Source organism: Aegilops tauschii, chromosome 5 (genome assembly GCF_002575655.3).
Source record: "Aegilops tauschii subsp. strangulata cultivar AL8/78 chromosome 5, Aet v6.0, whole genome shotgun sequence".
Taxonomy (NCBI): Eukaryota; Viridiplantae; Streptophyta; class Magnoliopsida; order Poales; family Poaceae; genus Aegilops; species Aegilops tauschii.
This window is the reverse complement of record NC_053039.3, coordinates 46765483-46786949: the sequence shown is the minus strand read 5'-3', so window position 1 is coordinate 46786949 and position 21467 is coordinate 46765483. Positions and strand designations below refer to the sequence as shown.

General features: G+C 46.3%; 2 protein-coding genes across 2 annotated transcripts; both read right to left on the bottom strand.

The window, feature by feature from the left end:
* Positions 1-548: 548 nt before the first annotated feature.
* LOC109759692 (2-methyl-6-phytyl-1,4-hydroquinone methyltransferase 1, chloroplastic) lies at positions 549-2638 on the bottom strand. The gene is made up of 3 exons (XM_020318522.4): positions 1930-2638; positions 1460-1766; positions 549-1020 (listed from the first exon to the last, which is right to left on the bottom strand). Exons 1-3 carry the CDS (start codon positions 2517-2519, stop codon positions 865-867), a joined length of 1053 nt encoding a protein of 350 aa, XP_020174111.1. The 5' UTR covers positions 2520-2638; the 3' UTR covers positions 549-864.
* Positions 2639-14062: 11424 nt separating this feature from the next.
* On the bottom strand, positions 14063-19372 carry LOC109759693 (putative hydrolase C777.06c). Its single transcript, XM_020318523.4, has 10 exons — positions 19037-19372; positions 17628-17763; positions 17335-17462; positions 16945-17092; positions 16764-16869; positions 16220-16278; positions 15238-15273; positions 15028-15137; positions 14754-14821; positions 14063-14544 (listed from the first exon to the last, which is right to left on the bottom strand). Exons 1-9 carry the CDS (start codon positions 19252-19254, stop codon positions 14764-14766), a joined length of 999 nt encoding a protein of 332 aa, XP_020174112.3. The 5' UTR covers positions 19255-19372; the 3' UTR covers positions 14063-14544; positions 14754-14763.
* Positions 19373-21467: the final 2095 nt, after the last annotated feature.

Below are 21467 nucleotides of genomic sequence, written 5' to 3'. Positions count from 1 at the left end.
AGCTTATTTGATCACGTACCTTATTACATATATAGATCAAATGTAGATGTGCAAGTCATGAAGAGCCAACTGAACAGGTATCAACTCCCTGCACATACAAATTATAACACGTGAGTGAGTACAGGTACCCCTCAGATAAGTCAGCATGTGCCAAATATATCATGATTATCCTAAGACGGCATTAGCTCCATGTCAAGCTATTCAAATATTCAAATATGCTCTCAAATGTTAGCATCTAAATTTTCTTAGGAATATCCTCCTGACAACAAGTGTTATAAGTCATAACATCATAACATTAGCATAAAGCAAAAGAATGACATTTCGGGAAATGGAAAGGATTGCTTGAACTGCGGAAAAGCAACCAACCTGATCAAACATGTGTATGGTGAGGCTATTCACAACTTGAGTGGATGACGTAATATATTGGTCAAGTAAATATTAGAGAGCACATGATCAACAAAACCATCGTCCTTATACACCTGAGTTACCAGAGAAATCAGGTATACATGCACATATCGACGACATAGCAGATGGCGAGATGCAACAAATAAATAGGAATTCAGCTTATGTATCATTTTTGTCTACCACTTAGCAAGTCAGCATACGGTGGAGAAATATTACAGATACATTCTATTTGTGAAACAATGACCTGCTACAAATGAGCCATTTCACGCTCAAGAGCTCTGACGCGTTTAATCCAAGTCATAAATATTATTTCTCCACATAACAAGACCCAAAGTAAAGTAAATACACGACAACAGGAAATATAAAAGGTAAACAAAAACAGATGTGAAGTGCCTAATATAGAGAAGCCTAATTCAGATATTGGCTATCCTCTCTTCGCTGCAGCTCAATTCCCCTCCCTTAGATCGGCATGCCTTTGGGCACAATCTGGTCCTTTATCCACATGTAAATAGGCACCAGAACATAGTACGCGGCACATATTGTTCCCATGAGGAAGCGGAAGAAAAAGGTGATAGGATTCACGGGCTTGCTGACGTCTTCAGCCTTCGGACCAAGCTGTGAGAAATGAAAAAGAGATGAAAACCTCTTAATATAGAACCATACAAAAACATGAAGAAAAGTATCTAAATGCAAACAATACGAAGGTCCAGTATCCACTCTCAAACATGCAGAAAGTTATCCCTTTCTGACTGCTACTTTGTATACTTGTGGATAACCAGGTGGCAACACGTGAGTAGTCATAAGAAGGTCCAAAAAATTATGAAATGCAAAAAAAAAAAAACTATCATGTCTTTGCATATGATTTATCTATGAAAAGGAAACAGTAGTAACTGTTTGATAAAAAATGCTTAATCTAGTTTAACTACTTAGAGGTCCAGTCTACTGCAGGGGAAGTAGAAGTTGCCGCGACCAGACCCATCTTGACAAAGCATATCAAAATGTAGGGAGACTTGAAAATGTGAATCTGCAAGCCATTTTTAGCAAAAAAACTTGCCTGTAAAGGGGAGTCCCCGCTTTCTCTCTTGACGCCCGTCACAGAGCACCCCATGATCAGGCCATGCCTACGGACACCACGGTACCATTTTGGTCCAATCCTCTTCAGCTGAACATCCTTGAACCCTGCCTTTGTGAACCATTCGATGTACTCCTCTTCAGTGGGGAACAGCATCCACATATCAGCGAAAAAGCGAGACAGCCAAAAGGTTGGATGCACAGGGCCGATCAAACAAGCTTTCCCGCCGAGCCTGAGGACCCTGTAGGCCTCCTTGATTCCTCGCTGCGGGTCAGGCCAGTACTCAATGCTGGATGCCAGAAAAATCGCCGGTCATGACAGGACACAAAATTCAGCATATCATAGTACAGAGTAATTTGTCAGATAGAGTTGCGCTACCACAACAATTAACAAACAGCGTTGGTATAAGCATGGCATAGCAGAGCAGAGGAAGAGGAGCTTGGTAAGATTACCTGCCGGCGGAGACGTATCGGTCGAAGGTGTCAGTGGGGAAGGGGAGGTCCTCGGCGTCGCCCTCCATGATCTGGACCCCCTTGAGCGCCTCCTTCTGCCTGGCCTTGTCGAGCTGGTGGGGCGACTGGTCGAGCAGCGTGACGTTGGCGGGGTCGACGTGCCTGACGATGCCGAGCGTGGTGAAGCCGGTGCCGCCGCCGACGTCGACGACCTTGAGCTTGCGGCTGTGGAGGTCGGCGGGCTCGAGCGCGTCGTCGCGCATGTCCTCGGTCCAGTGGCCCGGGTTGATGACGTGGTCGTAGACGATGGAGAGGAAGCGGTAGAACCAGAAGGCCTCCTTCTTGTGCTGGATGAAGCGCGGCGCCGAGGCGGGCCGCGCGACCGGGGGCGAGGAGGCCGCGGCGCACCTGAGCAGCGGGGACCGCGCGCCCGAGGGGGCGGCGCGCCTCGCGAGGGCGACGGGGCGGAGGGCCGGCCTGGAGGGGCCGAGGCCGAGGTAGCCCAGCCCGGCCGGCGCGCGCAGCCTCGGCGCCCCGCGCGGCGCCAGGCTCCCGGCGCCGCTCGGCGCGTGCGCGGAGGCCATCGCCATTGCGGGAGGGAGTGGGGTGGAGGTGAGACGCCGCCGCCGCCGCCGCCGCGTCGAGGAGTGGAGGGGAGCAGAAGGAAACGGATGATGGGGCGGTGGGGGAGTGGCGATTGGCGAGCGAGGTCACGGGGGGGATGAGTGGTGGGTGGACGCGGCGTCCTTCGTCCCTCGTGGCGACACGTGCGCCAGATGTGCAGGCCAGTGTCTATGAAAGTGGGTCCACGTCAAAACCCAAACTCATCCAGAAATCTATGACATGACATGAACTGATCTTCAGTCGCTCGTGATAGTTTCTTTTTTGGAAAATCAGTCGCTCATGATAGTTACTCCGGTGTCAAGAGAGGAAGTCGCAAAGAGAAAATCTATGAATAGCAAACTTTAGAAGTCAAAATCATTCTCTCTGTAGTCATCCCATTTAGGATGTGTTTGGTTTGAACCGTGGGCGAGCCGATCCAGGTCAAGCACCGATCTAGACCTAGGTTTTCGAAATCTTATGTCGGGATCATGTTTTTTTTTTTTTTGAGGGGTTCGGGATCGTGTTCTTAATGTTGGCTTTTGTATGTGTAGAGTTAAACTCAAGATACGCCGCGAACCAACCTATGGTTGGATGGTTAGAGGGACAGTGCTATCCTCAGTTCCGTCAGGATTCAAGTCCTTCGCGTTTTTTTTGGATTTATTTCAGGATTTTCGACGATACACTTTCGGTGGGAGGAGACGTTCCCGTCAACGACGAGGCGCTTACAGTGGCTTCGTAAATCTCAAGATGATATGTTGGCTCATTTTCTCGAAGGTGCTCATAGGGATAGGGTGTACGTGTGTGTTCATAGGGTGAGTGTATACGCGTACGTATAAGTTCTTGCGTCCGTACTGTGTTAAAAAAAACTCCAGTCACACCCAACATATGATTTGTCTGTAAAATACGCTAAAATAATTTGAGGAACTAAAACGCCTTTGAAAGAGAAAGAAAACCGCTGGAGCTCTTACACTAGTTTTTTGTAATAAAAACCAAGGATCATGACCAAATGGCTTAATCTCGCGAGTATAAATAGAGCTATGGTCCTACACTTAATACCAATTGTACGATGGGAGGTGAAGATTTTTGGAACGTCATTGTGCGTGTTAATAGAATGACGCAATCTATCACCAAAACAGTACTAGTGAAGCCTAGACCAAGGAGCTATCGTCGCTCTTTCTTTTTTTTTTGAAACAAAGAAGGTGGCTGACTGCCGACCTTATATTTCAAAACAGGCTAAAGCCTGATGAGGTAACCGTTACAAAGCGAGACTTGGCCGGTGCACCAAGGTGCAAGGCACAAGCATTTTCAGTACAGGAAGAGAAGAAAAGAGGGGGGAGAAGTACAAGCCGCGAAAGCAACGTTCCATTGGCGTTTGAAGCTAAGTTGATGTTGTGCTTGCTCTACAAAAGTTAGAATGTCAGGAGTTGAGCAAGCCAAAGTGTCGAGCGCTAATTTGCCCCATAAAACGGAGGTTGAAGCACATCGTAGCACCAGGTGGTCGACCGACTCAACAGCAGGGCAGGCATCGCAATGTGCAAACGGAGCAACCACAGACCATCCCTTCTTTACCATATTATCTCTAGTGTTGAGACGCCCTCGGAAAGCAAGCCAAAGGAAGATCCTATATTTGAGGGGGGTCAAAGAATCCCAAACCCAGGTGTCAAGAGTTGTCAAAACCCCGCAGAAGGTGAGCAGACTGTAGAAATATATTGTACTAAGCTGACAGGAGCCCAAAGAAGAGATGCGCTTGTCTTCATGCAGTAAATTCGAAGCCACATCTGACAGCAGTTCATGCAGGGCCATCAACTCAGCCGAAGCAGTTTGGGAGAGGTTCAGATGGAGCTGTACTGCCCACGAGCCATTGGAATGCTGCGAGCACACTGAGCAAGTTGGATATATCGTGAAGGAATACATCACGGGGAACATCAGATATAAACGGCCCTCTCCAAGCCACTGATCCTTCCAGAAGGAGACCATTGTTCCAGATCCCAATACACACCTAGAGGAATTAATGATCGTAGGAATGAGATCCTTGGAGCCTTTCCAAATGACCGTGTCTCTGCTACTGGCACCCTGAGGAAGAGCAGCCCGGCAGTAATGTGTGGCGAACCATTTATAACATGGTATATCAGAGCTTTCTAGGACCTTGGAGACAAATTTGCACGTCATAGCTTGGTTGTGAGCTTGAAGCTGGCGTATACCCAAACCACCATTAATACGAGGTAATGAAACCTTATCCCAAGCTACTAAGCATTGGCCACCTTTAACCTTGTTCTTGCCCTGCCAGAAGAAAGCTCGCAAGAGACTTTCCAACTTTCCAAGAGACTCCATGGGCCAGGCAAGGCAAGACATGAAATAACTTGGAATGCCAGCAAGCACCGAGTTAATGAGGGTCAACCTTCCCCCCTAAGGATAAGAAAGTAGCTAACCAGCCGGAAAGACGACGATCAACCTTGTGAATGACTGGCAGTAGCATACCATGTGTGATTTTGTGCAGAGAGAGAGGCAGCCTATGATCTGGGCAATAGCGGAGGCTGTGCTCGGGTCCATGGAGACAGGTACGAGAGTGCTCTTGTGAAAATTTATAGTGAGCCCAGAAAACTCGGAGAAAGTCGTGAGGGCTGACTTGATTACTGCCGCTTGCTGTGTATTGCCTTGAAAAAGTATCAGTGTGTCATCCGCATATTGCAGAACCGGGAAAAATTGTCTGAACCAAGGGGGTGCAACAAAGAGCCATCTTGAAATAGTTGGCAACACATCCTCTGAAGCACATCAGCGACAAGGATGAAGAGGTACGGGGATAGAGAATCCCCTTGCCGAAAACCTCTCTTTGCCAGAATGGGGGCACCCAGCTCACCATTGAGAAGAACCCTAGAGCTTCCAGTTGACAAGAGCGTGTGAATCCAGCTCATCCACACTTGAGGAAATCCTCTAGCTTCAAGAATTTTCCGTAAGCAGCACCAGCTGGCACTGTCAAAAGCTTTGTGAAAATCCAACTTTAGAGCAATGACTGGCAGTTTTCTTTTATGGGCATATTGAATCATTTTGGCGGCTAAAGCAAAGTTCTCGATGATCGATCGGCCCCACAAGAAGCCAGACTGCAGGGAATGGATCAAGGTGGGAATCCATATTTTCAGCCGACTTGCCAGAACCTTAGAGACCAGCTTTGGCATACTATGCACAAGAGAAATGGGACTGAAGCCTCGCAGTTCCAGGGGCGTGTCCTTTTTAGGCAGCAAAGTGATGAAAGCAGAATTGATGCCAGCAAGATCCACCTCATTTCTATGGAAATCACCAAAAAACCTGAGAAGATCATCCTTTCGCAGCAGCTTAAAAGCTTTGTAAAACTCATTGGTAAAGCCATCGGGGCCCGGACTTCTGTTATTTAGTGAGCAGTTGACGGCCTGCAGTATTTCTGCCCAGGAAAACTCTTCTGCAAGCTCAGACAGGTCAAGCGGAGTATATAGAGAGCTAACATCAACAGTGCTCACAGAGGAAGCAGGCTGACCCAAGATTGCCTTAAAGTAATCCGTAGCCAAACTTAATTTCTGACTATTCTCAAAATGCTCCACACCATCCTGAACGATGACTTTAACCTTATTGCGATGAGCTTGACAATTGGCCGCTGCGTGAAAGAACTAGGTGTTCTCGTCCCCAGAGACGCACCACTGTACCTTGGCTCTATGCTGCCAAACCGCAGTCTGCCAGAGGATCAACTGCTCGGCCTTGGCAGAAGCAAAAACTCTGAGCACAGCCTCAACAGCAGAGAGTGACCTCCTCTCTTTGACAGCATTTATATAAGAGACGACATGCTTGTTGTTATCCAAAAGAACCCGCAGGCTAGGTTTCGTACGACACCAATGTCGCAAGGCAGCACGTACTCGCCTCATTTTAAAGCTGATGAGAGAGGCGGAGGAGCAGATATCTCGTGTACCTCTAGCCCAGGCCTCAGTGATGATATTCCTAGTTTCTTCCATTTCCAGCCAGTGATTCTCCATGCGGAACAACTTGCTTTTGACCATGTCCGTAGAGAAGGACACAAGAATAGGTGCATGATCAGATGTCGTTGTGGGTATGCAAGAAGCAGTTGATTGCAAGAAACTGAGATTCCAGGCTGCATTAACAAGTACCCGATCCAGACGAACATGACGGGACTGCCACGGACCCGCGTGCCCTGGATTCCGGGGATCTCGCGATCCGTTTGCATGACGGACGCTCTGCCGCATGCGGGGTCGCGCCATCCAGCAATCAATTAGCCCCGCGCTTATCCCCCTCAGCCCCTTGCATTACGCTGATGCCGCCTGCTGTTGGCCAACCGTTAGCCGGTCTGCACGCGGTTTCCCCTGTTAATGTTGGCGACGCTCCAGCTGCCTGTTGTGGCTCCCAGCCTACGCCGCTGCCCGCTCCTAGCTACACCCCCTACAGAGATGTGTTTCTCTCTCCCTGCACTGTTTCTGCTGCCGCTAATCTCTCGAAAGCTGAACCGTATCCCCGCCTGCGGTTTGGAAAGCCTAAAGACCTGCACCGTCGCTGCTTCCGATGCCTTTCCTATAGCCACCGGCGACGGGATTGCAGGGATCCGGTGGTCTGTTGGCTATGCTGTTTGGTTGGCCACACTCGTTTTCGATGCAGCAATAGGTTCCTTCGCTCTCCGCTTCGCCATGCCCCTGCGCCTTTAAGTACGGGTACTGGGGAGGCGTCCTCTCTCACACAAACCTGTTCCTCTCCTTTCACATCTCATCCATCCCCTCCGAGCTTAGCTCTCCAACCTTTCCCTGCCATGGAGCCGGTTGTGCATGGCCGCCCATCCTCCCTGGATGTCCACTACCCCCTAGTGTTAGACCAAAACTCCCTCGTGTGCCTCGTCACTATCTCACCTCCAAAGGCTTCCTTCCTACCCTGGCTCCGTAGGTCTTTTCGGCACCATCTTGGCATCACCGCGATACAGTTTGCCGGCTCCACTGTTGGCACGGCATTCGTCATGTTCCAGCGTGAGTCCAAGCAAGTCGCTGCCTTGCGTGCTAGCCCGTTGGAGGTGGGCGATCGCACCGTTTGGATCCTGCCGCATAACACGGGGCATAACGCTTTCCGCTTCGCCTACCGCCATGTCGTCAGCCTCTCGCTCGAGAAGGTGCCCCTGGAGTTGTGGAACCGGAGGGGGGTGGCGGCGAGCATTGCCGGCTTCGCCAGCCTCTTCCGTTTGGAGCACGCCTGCCTCCATGGCAGCGAGTTCTCTAGCATCTTCGTCCTTGTCAAAGTGGAGGCCCTGCACCACATCACTTTCCACCACGTCGATGGCAACGGCATCTACGCTGACGTCATTATCAATGAAATCTGGGACGTTGCCCGCTCCCTTGGTGCCCCCACGGTCACGCCGCGCCCGCCTGGTCAGCATGACGGGGACGCCACCGATCCCCGCCCTCCTGCCCCTCTCCCACCTCGGCGGGGGCATGCCGTCCCATCCTGGGTCCTCTTCGGCTCGCGGGCGTGTGGATGGTGGGGAGGGCATGGCGGATCGCACTTTCCGTGCTTTCCTGCATCCAGAGATGGCTTTGCCGGGCGACTTTGTGGCCATGCTCAAGCTGGCGGCCAAGCCCAAGCTCATCAGAGGCGCCGCCTTTTCCTTGCCCACTGAGGTTCAAATCATGCACGAAGATGAGGTCCGGATCTGCCTCAACTCGTCGCTGTGGGCGGTGGACGTGCGCACGCCGCGGGTCTCGGTCTCCTTCGACGAAGAAGACCTGAGTTTCTCCTTCAAGCTGGAGCTCAACAACAGCAGGGTGGCTACGGGTGTGATCCCGGTCTGCCTGCTCTCGATGGATGATGGTTTCTTCCCTTGCTTCGACTACACCAAGGGGGTGTTTACGCGGAAAGTTCTCGCTCCCTCTTCTTCAACTTCTGGCCCAAAATGCTGGATGGTGGGCTCTGCTCCCGCACGCATCCATTGCTTCCTTCTGTTGAGTGCAGGCACCCGCCCAAGGCAAATGTGCCTGTTGGGCTGCTTCCTGCAGTTGGGCCCGCGCTTGTTTTCACAGCGGGTGTCTCCCCAGCGGAAGCCCAGTTCCCAGCCCAGCAACACTACCGAGCCCATCAGATCCTCGTGGCCCGGCCCATCTGCTCCAGGCCTTTTCACCGCATCCCATGACCCGAGCCTGGGATCCTGTTGTGCAGTCAACCTTCACCAGTCGTCTCCACTGATCTCCAGCACGGGGCCTGTGCTGCGCTCCCCCAGGTGGCCACTGTCCTCTGCAGTTGCCGCGAGCCGCCGCGCGAGCCCCTAGCCGGCGAGCTCCTGCCCAAGGCCACGCTGCAGCTCTTCCCCCCACTTTGGGCACGGGAGTGGCGGCTGTGGCCATCCCCGCGGCCTTCGATCTCAATGTGGCAGAGGAGATCCAGCTTTCGGAGTTGGTTAGTGTTCTGCAGTTCTCCTTTGTACTTGCTTTATCTTGGGCAACTAGTTAGGCCAGTTCTGTCCTTCTCCAGCGTCGGTCTGTTCTTATGGTCAGTCAGTCAGTCAAGAGTCTGTATGTTCCTCTTTCAGAATATCTATCTTAGTGTCTTGCATTGCCTGCATTTTCATGATCATGCCACCGTTTCTAAATATGTTCTTTAGTCCTCTTGTTTTGGGCTGTGTGTTCTTTACTGCATTAATATGAAGATTCTGAATTGGAATGTCCGTGGACTCGGCGAGGATGATAAGTGCTCGTTGGTCCGCGATACTATAATCTCTTGCTGCCCTAGTGTTGTTTGCTTGTAGGAAACAAAGCTGCCTTCTGTCTCTACCTTCAAACTGCGAACTTTCTTGCCATTGAACCTCAAGGAACATGCTGTCACCCTCTCTGAAGGCGCGCCCGGGGGTATTTTGGTAGCCTGGGATCCTGGGGTGGTACTCGGCCAAGTGGTAGCGCTGCACAAGTTTCATGTCACTCTGAAGATGACCTCTACATCAACAAACAGCTCCTTTCTACGTACGGTTGTTTATGCTCCGTATTTGAATCATGAGAGATCAAGTTTCTTTGAGGCTGTCAGCAATGTTGCTGGACCACCTGATCTTCCATTGGTGGACCTGGGCGACTTCAACATGTATAGGTATGCGCATGAGAAATCTCGAGGTCAGATCAATTGGAGCATGATGAAAAGTTTTAATTCATGGATTAGAGGCCACGGTTTGGATGATGTTCAGATTTACAATAGGCTTTTCACTTGGTCGTCGCTCTCTTGATTCTTGTGTTAAGCCTTTTTAGTTATGTTTAGTTTGTCGTTTAATTTTCCCTTCTGGTTGGATTCCAAAGCCTTCTAACAGTGCGTACTGAGGGATAATGGGTGTGCTTTCAACAGCACCCATACAAGGACCCTTCTTCCCTCATGGAGGAGGAACTAACTATTACTCTATACACCGTTATTAAAACTTGAAAAATCTTGAGATCTCCTTCCCCATGGCCCTAGACTTCAAACAAAGTTCGGGAAAGAAATAGGAGAAGCCGATCTATGATCCCACTGAGCCAAACAAAATTGATTAACTTGCTCATCTTGTTACTCTTGAATTTGTGGGGAGCCCTAAAAGATTAGAGTTTTCAAAACTCCCTGGTGTGGATTTTATCTGGGAAGTTTCTCAAGGTTTGGAAATCACCTCAAAAACCTACCTCTAGTGATTGATCTCAGACTTTGTTAGCAGAGGCTAAAGGAGGGATTAGCGTTTTCCCAAGGGCGTGAACTTCAGGACACATCATCGCATCATTATGCCATTGGTTACTTCTGAGCTTATTCACATGTTTGAGTGCTACTTCGGAGCTATTTTCTTTATCTACCCCCCCCCCCCATTCTTGACATAGTTGGTCCTTCAATATGTACCAAATTAAATCTGCACCCAACTTATGCAGTCACACGTTTATCACGGTCCTTAACATAAGACACAGTGGTATATACATATGGACTTGAAAACGACCAAAAGAGAATAGTGTGCCTTATATCCGCAATGGAAAACACAATCTCTATTGAAAACTTATTCATCAATACTTGGGTCCAATGCACATGGACTAGCCTCCAACACAATGCCAACTCTAGAGAAATACAATAAGGATGCTCAGCTACGAACTCTCATTAATGGGACCCAACTTTTGTGTGTCAAAGGTACTCAAATGTATCGTAGATGGGCCAACAAATACAAAAATGTTGTCTAGCCACACATGATTTTCCACATCAAAATGTTGTCTATCTACCAAGTGCAAAGTATGCATGGAATCCCAGTTGATTGTTGACCCAAGAACATGGAAGACATACTTAACAGTGGAAGAACTAGTAAACAAGCAACACAACAGAACCACTCAAAGATATTTTTCATATTCTAGATTTTTCTATTTAGTGCGTAGATAATTATCCCTTTTATTTACTTGCGCACAAACTAGGCAATCATGCATTATAAAAACCTCGGTCACATTTATACCTATTTGGCATGATATTCAAGGAAACTCTAATGGATACAAACACCAAGACATATTTGTGATTCATCTAAGTGAGACAAAAAAAGTGTGAAAGCCTATGTATTTGTTATTTTTTTCTCTTATTTAGAAGAATTTATTTAAGTCAAAAAATAGATAAAGAGGTGTGCCTCGAAAAGAAAATAGTTCTGTCAAAATCCTTGCAGTATATTCTTCAAATTTAGCAAAATAATTATTTTTTCATTAACTATATTAAAGTGATATAGAAGAAATGATTAATCCTAATATTTGGATGTACCATACATAGTGGAAGTATAATACAAAGTTGTAGTGATTAAGATTATGTTTCAAAAATATGATTATAAATAAGTAAAAAAGTTTAGTCTAAATAAATTATATTCATAATAAATGATATTCGGAAATATGGAATGACACATGCCAACACTGCAAAAAAAAGGAGTTTGCCCTGAGTGCTTCTCCCATGCATGTTTCTAAATAGTTCTACCATACGGTTAATCATGAGGGAGGTCGTATCTTCCATAACGTTGAATGGAAAAAATGGATTGACTGTGGGAATCCTCAATTCAGTGACAATGCTCTCTAGTGGTCATGCATTGAGTTGAGTTGTGATGGGTGGCTGTGATGGGATTCTTGCCGGGCAATGAATATATAGGGTGGTCGGACTAGAGGCGGTCTATCGGATCAGCCCACAAAACTTTGATAAGCGAGATACTAAGCATTTTGTCCAATTGAGCTATTAACATAACAATGACACTTAAATTGGTGAGCAAGGTAACGGGCAGATGGGTTTGATCCCTTGTGGTGTCTCGGTCCACGAGAGCTATGTCTCACATTAAGCGAGACGGTAGCAGCTCTCGCTGAAAGATTTTCAGGTCTCCTTGACAGGAGCTAGCAACACTGCCATAGACACTGGGTCTGGTTCATGATGAACTGTAGGGCACGATCTCCTTTAAGGTAAAAGAGCCGATTTCTCCACCGTTTTTCTGTTTTATTCGGTTCTTTTCCAAAAAAATATTCTTCTTTTCATTTTCTTTTGTTCATTTTCCTTTTTCTTCTCGTTTCTTTTTATTTTTTTGCATTTGTTTCTTCGGTTTTTATTTCATTTCCTTCTTTCTTTGGTTTATTTGTTTTCTTTTTTCTTTTTTGTTTTGGTTTTCTCTGTTTCTTTCGGTTTTGATTCTGCATTTTTTGTATATGTCAACAACATTTTTCTAATACAAGTTTAACATTTTTTCAATACATGGTAAACATTGTTTCTTTACATATTTTTAACAATTTCCAAATGCTTGATTAATATTTTTATATACAAGATTAACAATTTTTTAACACATGGTCAACAGTTTTTTATACATTTTTTTAAATGCTTGATTAACTTATTTTGAATACATGGTCAACATTTTTTCTACGCACATTTAACGTTTTCCAAACACCTGCTTAACATTATTCAAACACTTGTTCAACATTTTTTCAAATGCATGATTAACATTTTTATATACATGATAAAAAAATTCTATCATTTTTTAATACATGGTCAACATTTTTTCAATATACATTTAACATTTTCCAAACATTTGATTAACATTTTTCAAATACTTGTTCAACATTTTAATCAAAATATTGAGCAACACTTTTATATACATGATAAAAAAATTCATCATTTTTTAATACACGATTAACAATTTTTCTATACATGTTCAATTTTCCGAATGCTTGATTAATTTTTTTTTCAAATACTTGTTCGACACTTTTCAAATATTTGTTCAATATTTTCTAAATGCTTGATTAACATTTTTGGAAATAGATGTTCAAAAAATTTCAAATAGTTATTCGAAATTTTTCAAATATATGTTCAATATTTTCTGAATGCTTGATTAACATTTTTTAAATACTTGTTCAACATTTTCCAAATGTCTTTTGTAGAGTGTTTTTTTGTATATATTTTAAACTATAAACAAAAGTGCAAAAAATAAACCAAAAAACAAAAAAAAGGTAAAAATAAGATAGAAGAAGAGGTTGTGGCCTCCTGCGAGCGTGGGCCGGTCCATCTCGATCGCCCCCTTTAGCGGGTCAGAACCTAGACTCGCTGAAGGCGAGATATAGGGGCACCCATCTCAGGCGACACATACAGGTATTGTACGTGTCGCTTGTCGGTGTTTATAGAAATGGGCCCCCACCAGAATTCCCATGCAAAGGCAACCCTCCCCTCAATTGGTAATAAAAAAAACCGAAAGTATCAAGGATTGACTGTAACTTCAAGAAATGCTCCAATAGACGTATGAAAATGGTCATCTATCCACCTCTCCATCACAAATTCACAATGATGCGGCCTGCCGGCCTCTACTGCCGCCCTAAGGTTTGTGAGTTTTTCTTTTTAGATTATGATTTTGGATTTATGGATCTTTCAGTGGCGATGACTTTGAGGTTTCTTCTCCACGACGATGGTCTGACAGTACCGCATCCTTGATGACTTCCCATGCGCAGTAAAAAAGAACCGGCTAGCTCAGGCGATGGGGACGCGGCGGCAGCAATACACCATCTGTCTGTATTGTTGGTTTGGTTAAAAGTTTTGGAGCATTTTTGAAAGAAAAGAAAAATGTACAATTACTTATATACAGGCCGTCGTGTTAGAGATTGAACCGCCTCATTCGAATTCTCTGTTTCAAATGACATCTACGGTCGGTTTCGAAAGAGGCGGAGTTGGTCGAGAAAAAGGAAATCCAGATGGAAAGAGGCAGTATGGTATGCCCTTGGGATCAGACACAGATTAAACGGCCAACTGCCCGAACAACCACAAAATCAACTCTCGAAATTTTGATGTCGCAGCTGATGTGGTCAAAAGGATAACCAGGAACATAGATGCCCCATTTGGAACAAATGGGGGAGCGTAATTTTTTTCAAGAAATGATTATTATATAAAACAACAACAAATCGTTTCGAAAAAATAAAATAAAACAACAACAAAAACTTCTTTTTGAGAAAAGACACCAAAAAGTCATCTTATATCTGATACGTAGTTAACAAGTAAAATGGTGCAGTAGTAAGTACAATGAAAACATAGCAGGACACAAAACTACCAGAAAAAACATACTGCATCAAAACCCATATTGGTCGTCTTCTTCCTTAGATTAATTGAATTTCAGAGGGAACCAAACATGAGGTCTTACCTCATGTTTTTTTCCTTTCTTTGTGTCTCACAACTCCACCTATGGTCTTGGTTCCTACGAGAAACCAAGATACATTCCTATGATTTTCTATTTTCCTGTGTTCTAAACTTTGAATGGGTCGACTGTTTGTTGTACTGTCTGCACTAGGATGTGTCCGGTGTAGGAAGCCTCTATATAATGAGAACATTCAAACGTGGGACGACCCAAAAAAAAGGAAACAGAATCTGCAAGGGATTTCTTCGCTTGTTATTAATTTAGAATCGGTCTGTAAATGATTCAATCATTTTGAATGCACGAACATTTGATGTCTCCTCCATTTTCTTCTCAATAGGGGCTGAACTGTAACAGCAACTGCAAACTTGATGGTACAGGTCGCTTCGACGATGGTCCTGAATTAAAAATGAGGAGGAAAATCATGAGGGTGAAGTGGAACAAAAAGCAGTAACACAATTGTGCAGGTACAGTAAGCAGAAAAGAAGCGAGTCCCACAAGCGGGTAATAATGAACATGCAATCTGTTCGATTCCTATAAACTTATACTCAATGTGTCAATAAACATCTCAAGAAAGTGTTGAGTAAACACGTACGTAGAATCGTACCTTAAGACGTTTACAGATCAATGTAGACACGCAAGCCATCACGAGCTAACTGCACATCAATCCCCTCTCTGCATGCAGAGTACAGTCCATGAGCATGCATGCACTTTAGGAACTTACAGGTGCAGCAAAGTGAAATGAGCAGTGAACGTTTTACGACAGCATTGCTTGTAATATTCATGAAAGTGTGCAAGTACAGTTGTGTCGTTCATGCCGCATTATTTGAGGTATGAGCTTGTGGATGTAATGGCTGAAACAATCCTGCAGGAATGCCTACCTTCTCGACCATTCTTCCAATGTCTGGTTGTCCTTGTGATGGTCCATCTCATGAGTCAACCCAATGAGCAATGCCTTCTTGGGGCATATCCTCTTAATAGCATCTAGTGTCTGCATGGCACAGTATTAGCCAAAAAGGGAGAGCAAGAAATTTGAGAAGAAAAAGGAGGAGAACATTCAAATTCCTTGAGTTGCGCAAGAGGAAGCTAACCTGATCCCAACAAAGATGCACGTTATGAGAACCAGTCTGTTCACACAGAGAGAAGAATGTCAGAGCCCAAGACCAGTGCATACGTCATCCATTGGAAGGAAAAAACCAAATGGCTAAGTAATACTCCCTTTGTAAACAAATGCACGATGTTTTACCATATTACATGCTCTTAAGCAACCTCTGGTTTTACAATTACTGACAGTTAATCATTGAGAGAAGGATTGCTTCCAACAGTAACTAAAGATTATGAATCACAAGGAGAAGCAGTGGTATATTTTTACTTATCGTATAAAAGCAGCATCACGGTATTGTCCAAGCCTTGGCATTTGCATCTTATGAATACATGCTTTTGGAAACATTTAGAACAACACAAACTCTTTCCGTAAACAAGGGTGCACGCCCCTATGGGCACCAAAACTTTTTTTTTATTTTTAATATACAAATAGTATCAGCATGTTGCACATTTAGCGCCATACTTCAAACAATTTGACTACATGTTTGCAACATCTGAAACACAGTTATGTAGCCCATGAAATAGGTCTCACCCATTAGAGTCAGAGAACAGAGATTTCCCGCGTATATTTGTTAATTCAAGCATCAGGAAAAAGGCGTGGTAGTTTACGGTGTTAGATCCTTGATATATACATGTTATCATGTATGGCCTCTCAATATTCTGTTTTTGGGGCAGCAAAGTTTTGACTAGGTATTTTTGAGCTGGTGGTACATGAGCAGCATTGATATACTTGCTTTACTACTCAGCCTCCCTAGTAAGATGGATTTAATAAAAGTTCCCTTGTTTTACAGAAATGAAAAGGGAAATGTGTAACAAGCAAAGCCAGTTAAATTGAAGGAATTGGTTAACAAACTCAGCAGCCAAGAATGAGAAATAAGATAGAACATATCTCTTGCCCAGAACCAAATTACATAAGCAACCCAAAGGAAAAAAGTATGTGTATATAACTGAGGAACTCAAGAAACTAACCCTGTATAGGCAGTCCAAGATGAGCAAATCTAGCTGACCCCCTCCAGACTTTGAAATTGCTGAAAAGCGTGTGTACATAAACACCTTAATGAAGGTTTCTAGATAGTGAAAACAAGTAAGAGAGGGCACAAATGGATCCACCAGATTACAGCTTTCATCAAAGAAAATAATGCATCCCTAACAGAGGAAGAAGGACGAAATAGCAAAGAAAGAGCTCACAATTCATTCATGCCAAACTTATGGATAAATATTTAATTGACAGACTCCATGCTTAAATATACAGGTCCATAAATCAAGATTGCACTATAATGGGTACTTATGTGTTATGGCGAACACCACACAAAGAGAATTTACTGATCACCCGAAAAAGGTTGGTTGTAGTGGATTTCATTTCAAAAATATATATTAAGTGAATAGTGCAAATGGTCTCATGTTGAGATAAAATTTTGTTCCAAAATGCAAACAATCAGCACATGCACTGTGACAGCACAGAGCTGATTATAAAATACAGTTGGTCGAGTAGCATTAGGAGGGGAAAGTATACCATCTTCTGTGCTAGGAGGAAACCGTGAAACATCGGATATATAAGCAACTTTAGATTTTCTTCCGAAAAGGAAACCCAGACATATGTAGTCCTCTCCATGGATCACCTGAGAGATATACAAAACTAAGAGAGAGGGACGAAGCAAGAAAACACAAAGTAGATAGAAAAATGCACTTCTTACCGGCAAGGGAACAAACTGTAGGCCCGAGGCAGTAAACGGTTTCTGAAGATCACTCTCAATTATTCTCCAGTCAAGTTGAGCAACCCGCCTGACCTCCTCGCCTTCCTTTAGTTTCTTTTTGACCAAGTATGGAAACTTTTGGGAAATGCTGTTTCAAACAAAGCATGTGAGTTTGATAGTACAAATTCTCACTTAAGACCCTACTAGATAGTACAAATCAAGGTAAATGGTATAAAGAGTACACAGAGCTAAATAGTTAATGTAGCATAAATCACAGCGTAATATATTATGGCGTGTCAGAACTAAAAGAGTACATGGCTTGTACCATTGATAAGGCTCTCTAACAATAGACAAACATGAAAGTCTAAAATGTCAGCAAGAGCTAAGTACCTGTCCATGGCATATTGTGAGAGATAAATAGGGGTTGGATCAATATCATTTGTAGGACTAAATGGCTGTACAACCCGAATATCATCAAGTCCCAAGATTGCATCTGCGTGCTCATGAGTCAGAATAATCTGTAATAAATAAATTATAGTAAATTAAAGGTGTCAAATGTCAATGCATACACAACCATGGCAGTTTTTTGTTTACTATTGCAGATATCTAACAGTTGGCAGTTTGGTCATCCAATAAACCATATTAGATAAGCTAAAGGAAACAAGAATACAATAAGAACTCACAGAATCAACGCAAGGGATTTTGTGGCAAACAAACCACCGCAGAACTTGTTCTCGGAATGTCTTCCCAACATCAATTATAATATACTTGTGTGCACCTTCATCTTGGCAATAATCAATCAGAAGAGAAGTATTACACCTGCACAAAACCAAGTGACAATGTAGTCCCAGAAAATGCATACATAAGCATGATTATAGCTACGAACTATCACGAGTGCATTAATACTTGGAAATATTTGGAAAGAAGTGTGCCAAGCAATTGTATATTAAAGCAGCTACATTCATCTCGAAAGGCAAACGAAAGAAGTTGAATCGACTTTGCTCCAAATATACATAAATAACTTTGGTAGCATCCTGCCTAGATCAACCAGGACGATATATCTAGTCACAGAGAACGTATTGAACAAGAACATCAAATTGCGTATATGAGCAATTGAGCCTGATTGTGCAATGCTAGCTTATAATCCTACCAAAGTGCCTCATCTCCCAAAAAAACATTTTAAACTAGAGGTTGTTGCATGAGATAGGTAGCATCTTGAATATACAGTACAAATTTCTTCAAGATATCACCAAACCAAACAGACCAATCACTGATCCTACTTCCATGACATCACGAAGCAGCATGTAGAACTTGTGTCCCTTGTTCTAGGTGCTGAACATATCTCATCAGTAGATCATGTTACCACGTAAGTTGATTTTTGAAGTTACTAATTTCCCAGCATTAAATACAGCATTGATCTAGTACCATGCTACCGAATTTATGTATTCCCTGTATGAAAGAAAAGGCTGTACTCACTACTAGCTTTGAATGAAACACACAATACCAGGTAAATAACTATATGTTGGCATGCAAAGTCGTAAACCTGCGAGTCCACTTGTTCATAAATCCTAACATATATTTCCCCTCGGCTAGGCCAAGTGTTATTGGACCACAACAGGGCAATACTTCAGTCTCAGTCCCATTCAAACTGAAAACAGTTCAGAGCATTACCATGTATAGAGTCCAGCACATCCCAACATTTTTTCTCAATCACATGATAACAGTTACTGCTAAAATGCTCCTATGCCTCAAAATTGCCAATACATACCACGAGAATGCACCGCTTATAGGGAACAAACATCACGCAGAGCAGAGGTGTCCGGCACTGAAGCACGGAACACAGCTTCCTACGGATGGCGCCAAACTAGCAGAAGTTCCAGATCCAGGCGACAACTACCCTACTCGCCCGGAGAAATGCATGATTGATTGATCCTGTACGAGATTGACGGAAACGACCCAGCCTTCGGATTCGCGCCGATCGGCGAGAAACCACAGGCACCCTCGCGTCGCCGAACGGCGGCAGCAGCATCTCGACACCGCCGACGCGCAGAGTGGGGAAGAGGGGGGGGGGGGGGGGGGGGGGGGGCGGTACCTGTAGTTGGGGTTTACCTCCGGGGGCACGGAGAGGGACTGGGAGCAGACGGCGCAGGGCGGGTCGGAGGGCTGGATCAGGCACCGCGCGTTGGGGACGGCGCTGGAGCAGCCAGTGCCCAGGAACACCAGCGAGGACGAGGACGAGGACGGCGGTGGGGACGGGGGACTATCGTCGCCGTCGGCGGAGGGGTGGCCGTTGGGGACGGCGGCGGCCATTTGGCTGGGTTAGCCGGAGCGGGACCCCGGCCGGCGGCGAGACGAAAGGTGTGTGGAAGGCTGGGAGCGAAAGGGAACGAGGTGCGGAGTTGCTTTGGACGCTAGTAAGTGGTTTTTTACACTAAAGCACCTGTAAAGTGATGGTTTAACGCCTAACGAAAGGATTTGGGGCATATGTTTGGGTTGACATCAATTTTGGCTTTGCCATTGTTTCGGGCAAAGCCAACAATTTGGTTACCAAATTATTAGAGCATCTTCAGCCGTTCGGCCCCCCAGGGCGCCAAAAAGAGCCGCCTGGAGGCGAACCGGCGCCAGATTGGCGCGTGGGGCGACTTCGTTCCCAGTCGTCGGCCCACAGGTCGCCGCGGGGTCAGCGATATTCCGTACAATTTATTGCAAACTCGTCGATTTTGGCACGAAGTCGGCGAAATTTCATTGAAATTTGTAAAAAAAAACATAAAATCATGCAAACTACGCCTAAAACTACGCCAACCACGCCTAGCCACTGCGCCCGTGTCCGCCGCCCGCCATCTACGTGCCGAGAAGCCTGTAGAAGCGGGTGTAATCGTCGTCGCCGCCGCCGTCGTCGTCGTCGTGCGCCTCGCCGGTGTCGCCACCGTCCCTGCTGCAGCCCTGGCCAGGGTCGCCAACACGCGGTGGGGCGCTGGACGGCCCGGCCTCGTCCTTCTCGTCGCCGTCGAGGACGATGACGCCGCCCTCCTCGCGCCCGCGGCGCCGGGCCTGGACCTCCGCGTACACCCCGGCGCTGGCGGCGCACCTACTCGCGGACGTAGTCCTCCTTCGCCCACCTGAGGGCGGACTCGTCGTTGGGGGCCACCATGTCGACATGCTCCGGCTTCACGGGGAGCAGCCCCGGCTCGGGCTTCGGTCGGACCAGGCGGAGGGAACGCGGGGAGGGCCGGGCACCCTCGTTGATGACGAGGGCGATCTGTTCCTCGCGGCGGCGCGCGAAGTACATGGACCACATCGTGTGGCTGTCGGCGGCGTACCGCGGCTCGTTCCGCTGCTCCTCCGTCAGGGACGAGCGGATGCGGGCGATCTCGGCCCGCCGTGCCACCCCTTTGGGCACCGGGACGCCACCGGCGCTCAGCCTCCACGCCCCCGACACTCACATGTCTGGGGGCGCCGGATACTCGGCCTCGTAGAGGAGGTGCGCCTCCGGCTCTTGGAGATGGCGGCGGCCGAAGCCGTTCGCCACCGCGCCGTTGCCTGGAAACCTCTCGGCCATTTGTTCATCGGCGGGAAGGGGGGAGAGTGCTGCTTTGTGCGCCGGAGAGTGGGAAAATGCGAGCTGTGGCGCCCACCGGCGGGGAGGTCGCCTTTTATAGCCGCAGTGGGGCGGCGAGAGGCCGCATGCCGGGCGACGCATGGCGGAAGAGGGCGGGACGCGCGTCGCGGCGCCTTCACTGTGCTACCCGTGAGGCATCAATGGAGAATGACCGGTGCGGCAGCGCGGCAGCCTTCGCATTGATTCCCGCAGGAACCAAGGCGATGAGGACGACGAAGCTGCGTCTCGCTGACTTGGCGGGCCCATCCTCGTTCGCACCAAAATCGCTCGCCCCGGTGCCCCCGGGCGCCCCCAGCGTGTCGGGTTCGGCCTGGGTCCGCCGGCGCCAATTTCGGCCCAAACCGACGAAAAACGGGCTCATGGGACGCGACTGGGCCGATTTTTGGTCGCCGGCACGGAAAAATCGCCTGTAGGGCCTGTTGGAGGCGCGACTGAAGATACTCTTATGCCAACCTCTCAAAATGTTAGGGAAATTCTGACAAGCTTTAAACACTGGCATGTCGAAACGTTGGCGAGCCAACTTTTGGTACCTAACTAAGCATCTCCAACATTTTTTTAGAAAATGATTACCGACGAGTGTTCTCTTGTTAGGAGGTTCTAGGAAACATCCCCACAGGCATTGGATTCGGATCACGTGGATGGCAAAAACAAAAAAGATCGCTTGCTTTTTTTAGATACACGGCAATTTTTTACTTTCAATCATGGCAACTTCTTTTCAAATTGCATGTCAATTTAAGCATTTGTTTGTAGATATTGCGGTCCTTTTTTTGGCGTTTTTATAGTACACAGCAAAGGATCCAGGGGCGATGGGGCCACCCCATGGTTGAAAATTTTGCCAATATACCCTTCAAATTTCCTGGAAAAAAATGCATATACACCCTTCAAATTAGTGTTTGCCCCCCCC

Excerpts from the sequence above, each read along its gene's own strand:
- LOC109759693 (XM_020318523.4), bottom strand. The coding sequence starts at position 19,254 with ATGGCCGCCGCCGTCCCCAACGGCCACCCCTCCGCCGACGGCGACGAT. Across the intron at positions 17,093-17,334 it reads TCACAATATGCCATGGACAG|CATTTCCCAAAAGTTTCCAT; the intron begins GTACTTAGCTCT and ends TGTTTGAAACAG. Across the intron at positions 15,274-16,219 it reads TCTTGGACTGCCTATACAGG|ACTGGTTCTCATAACGTGCA; the intron begins GTTAGTTTCTTG and ends CTGTGTGAACAG.
- LOC109759692 (XM_020318522.4), bottom strand. The coding sequence starts at position 2,519 with ATGGCGATGGCCTCCGCGCACGCGCCGAGCGGCGCCGGGAGCCTGGCG. Across the intron at positions 1,767-1,929 it reads CGATACGTCTCCGCCGGCAG|CATTGAGTACTGGCCTGACC; the intron begins GTAATCTTACCA and ends TCTGGCATCCAG. Across the intron at positions 1,021-1,459 it reads GCGGGGACTCCCCTTTACAG|CTTGGTCCGAAGGCTGAAGA; the intron begins GCAAGTTTTTTT and ends CATTTCTCACAG.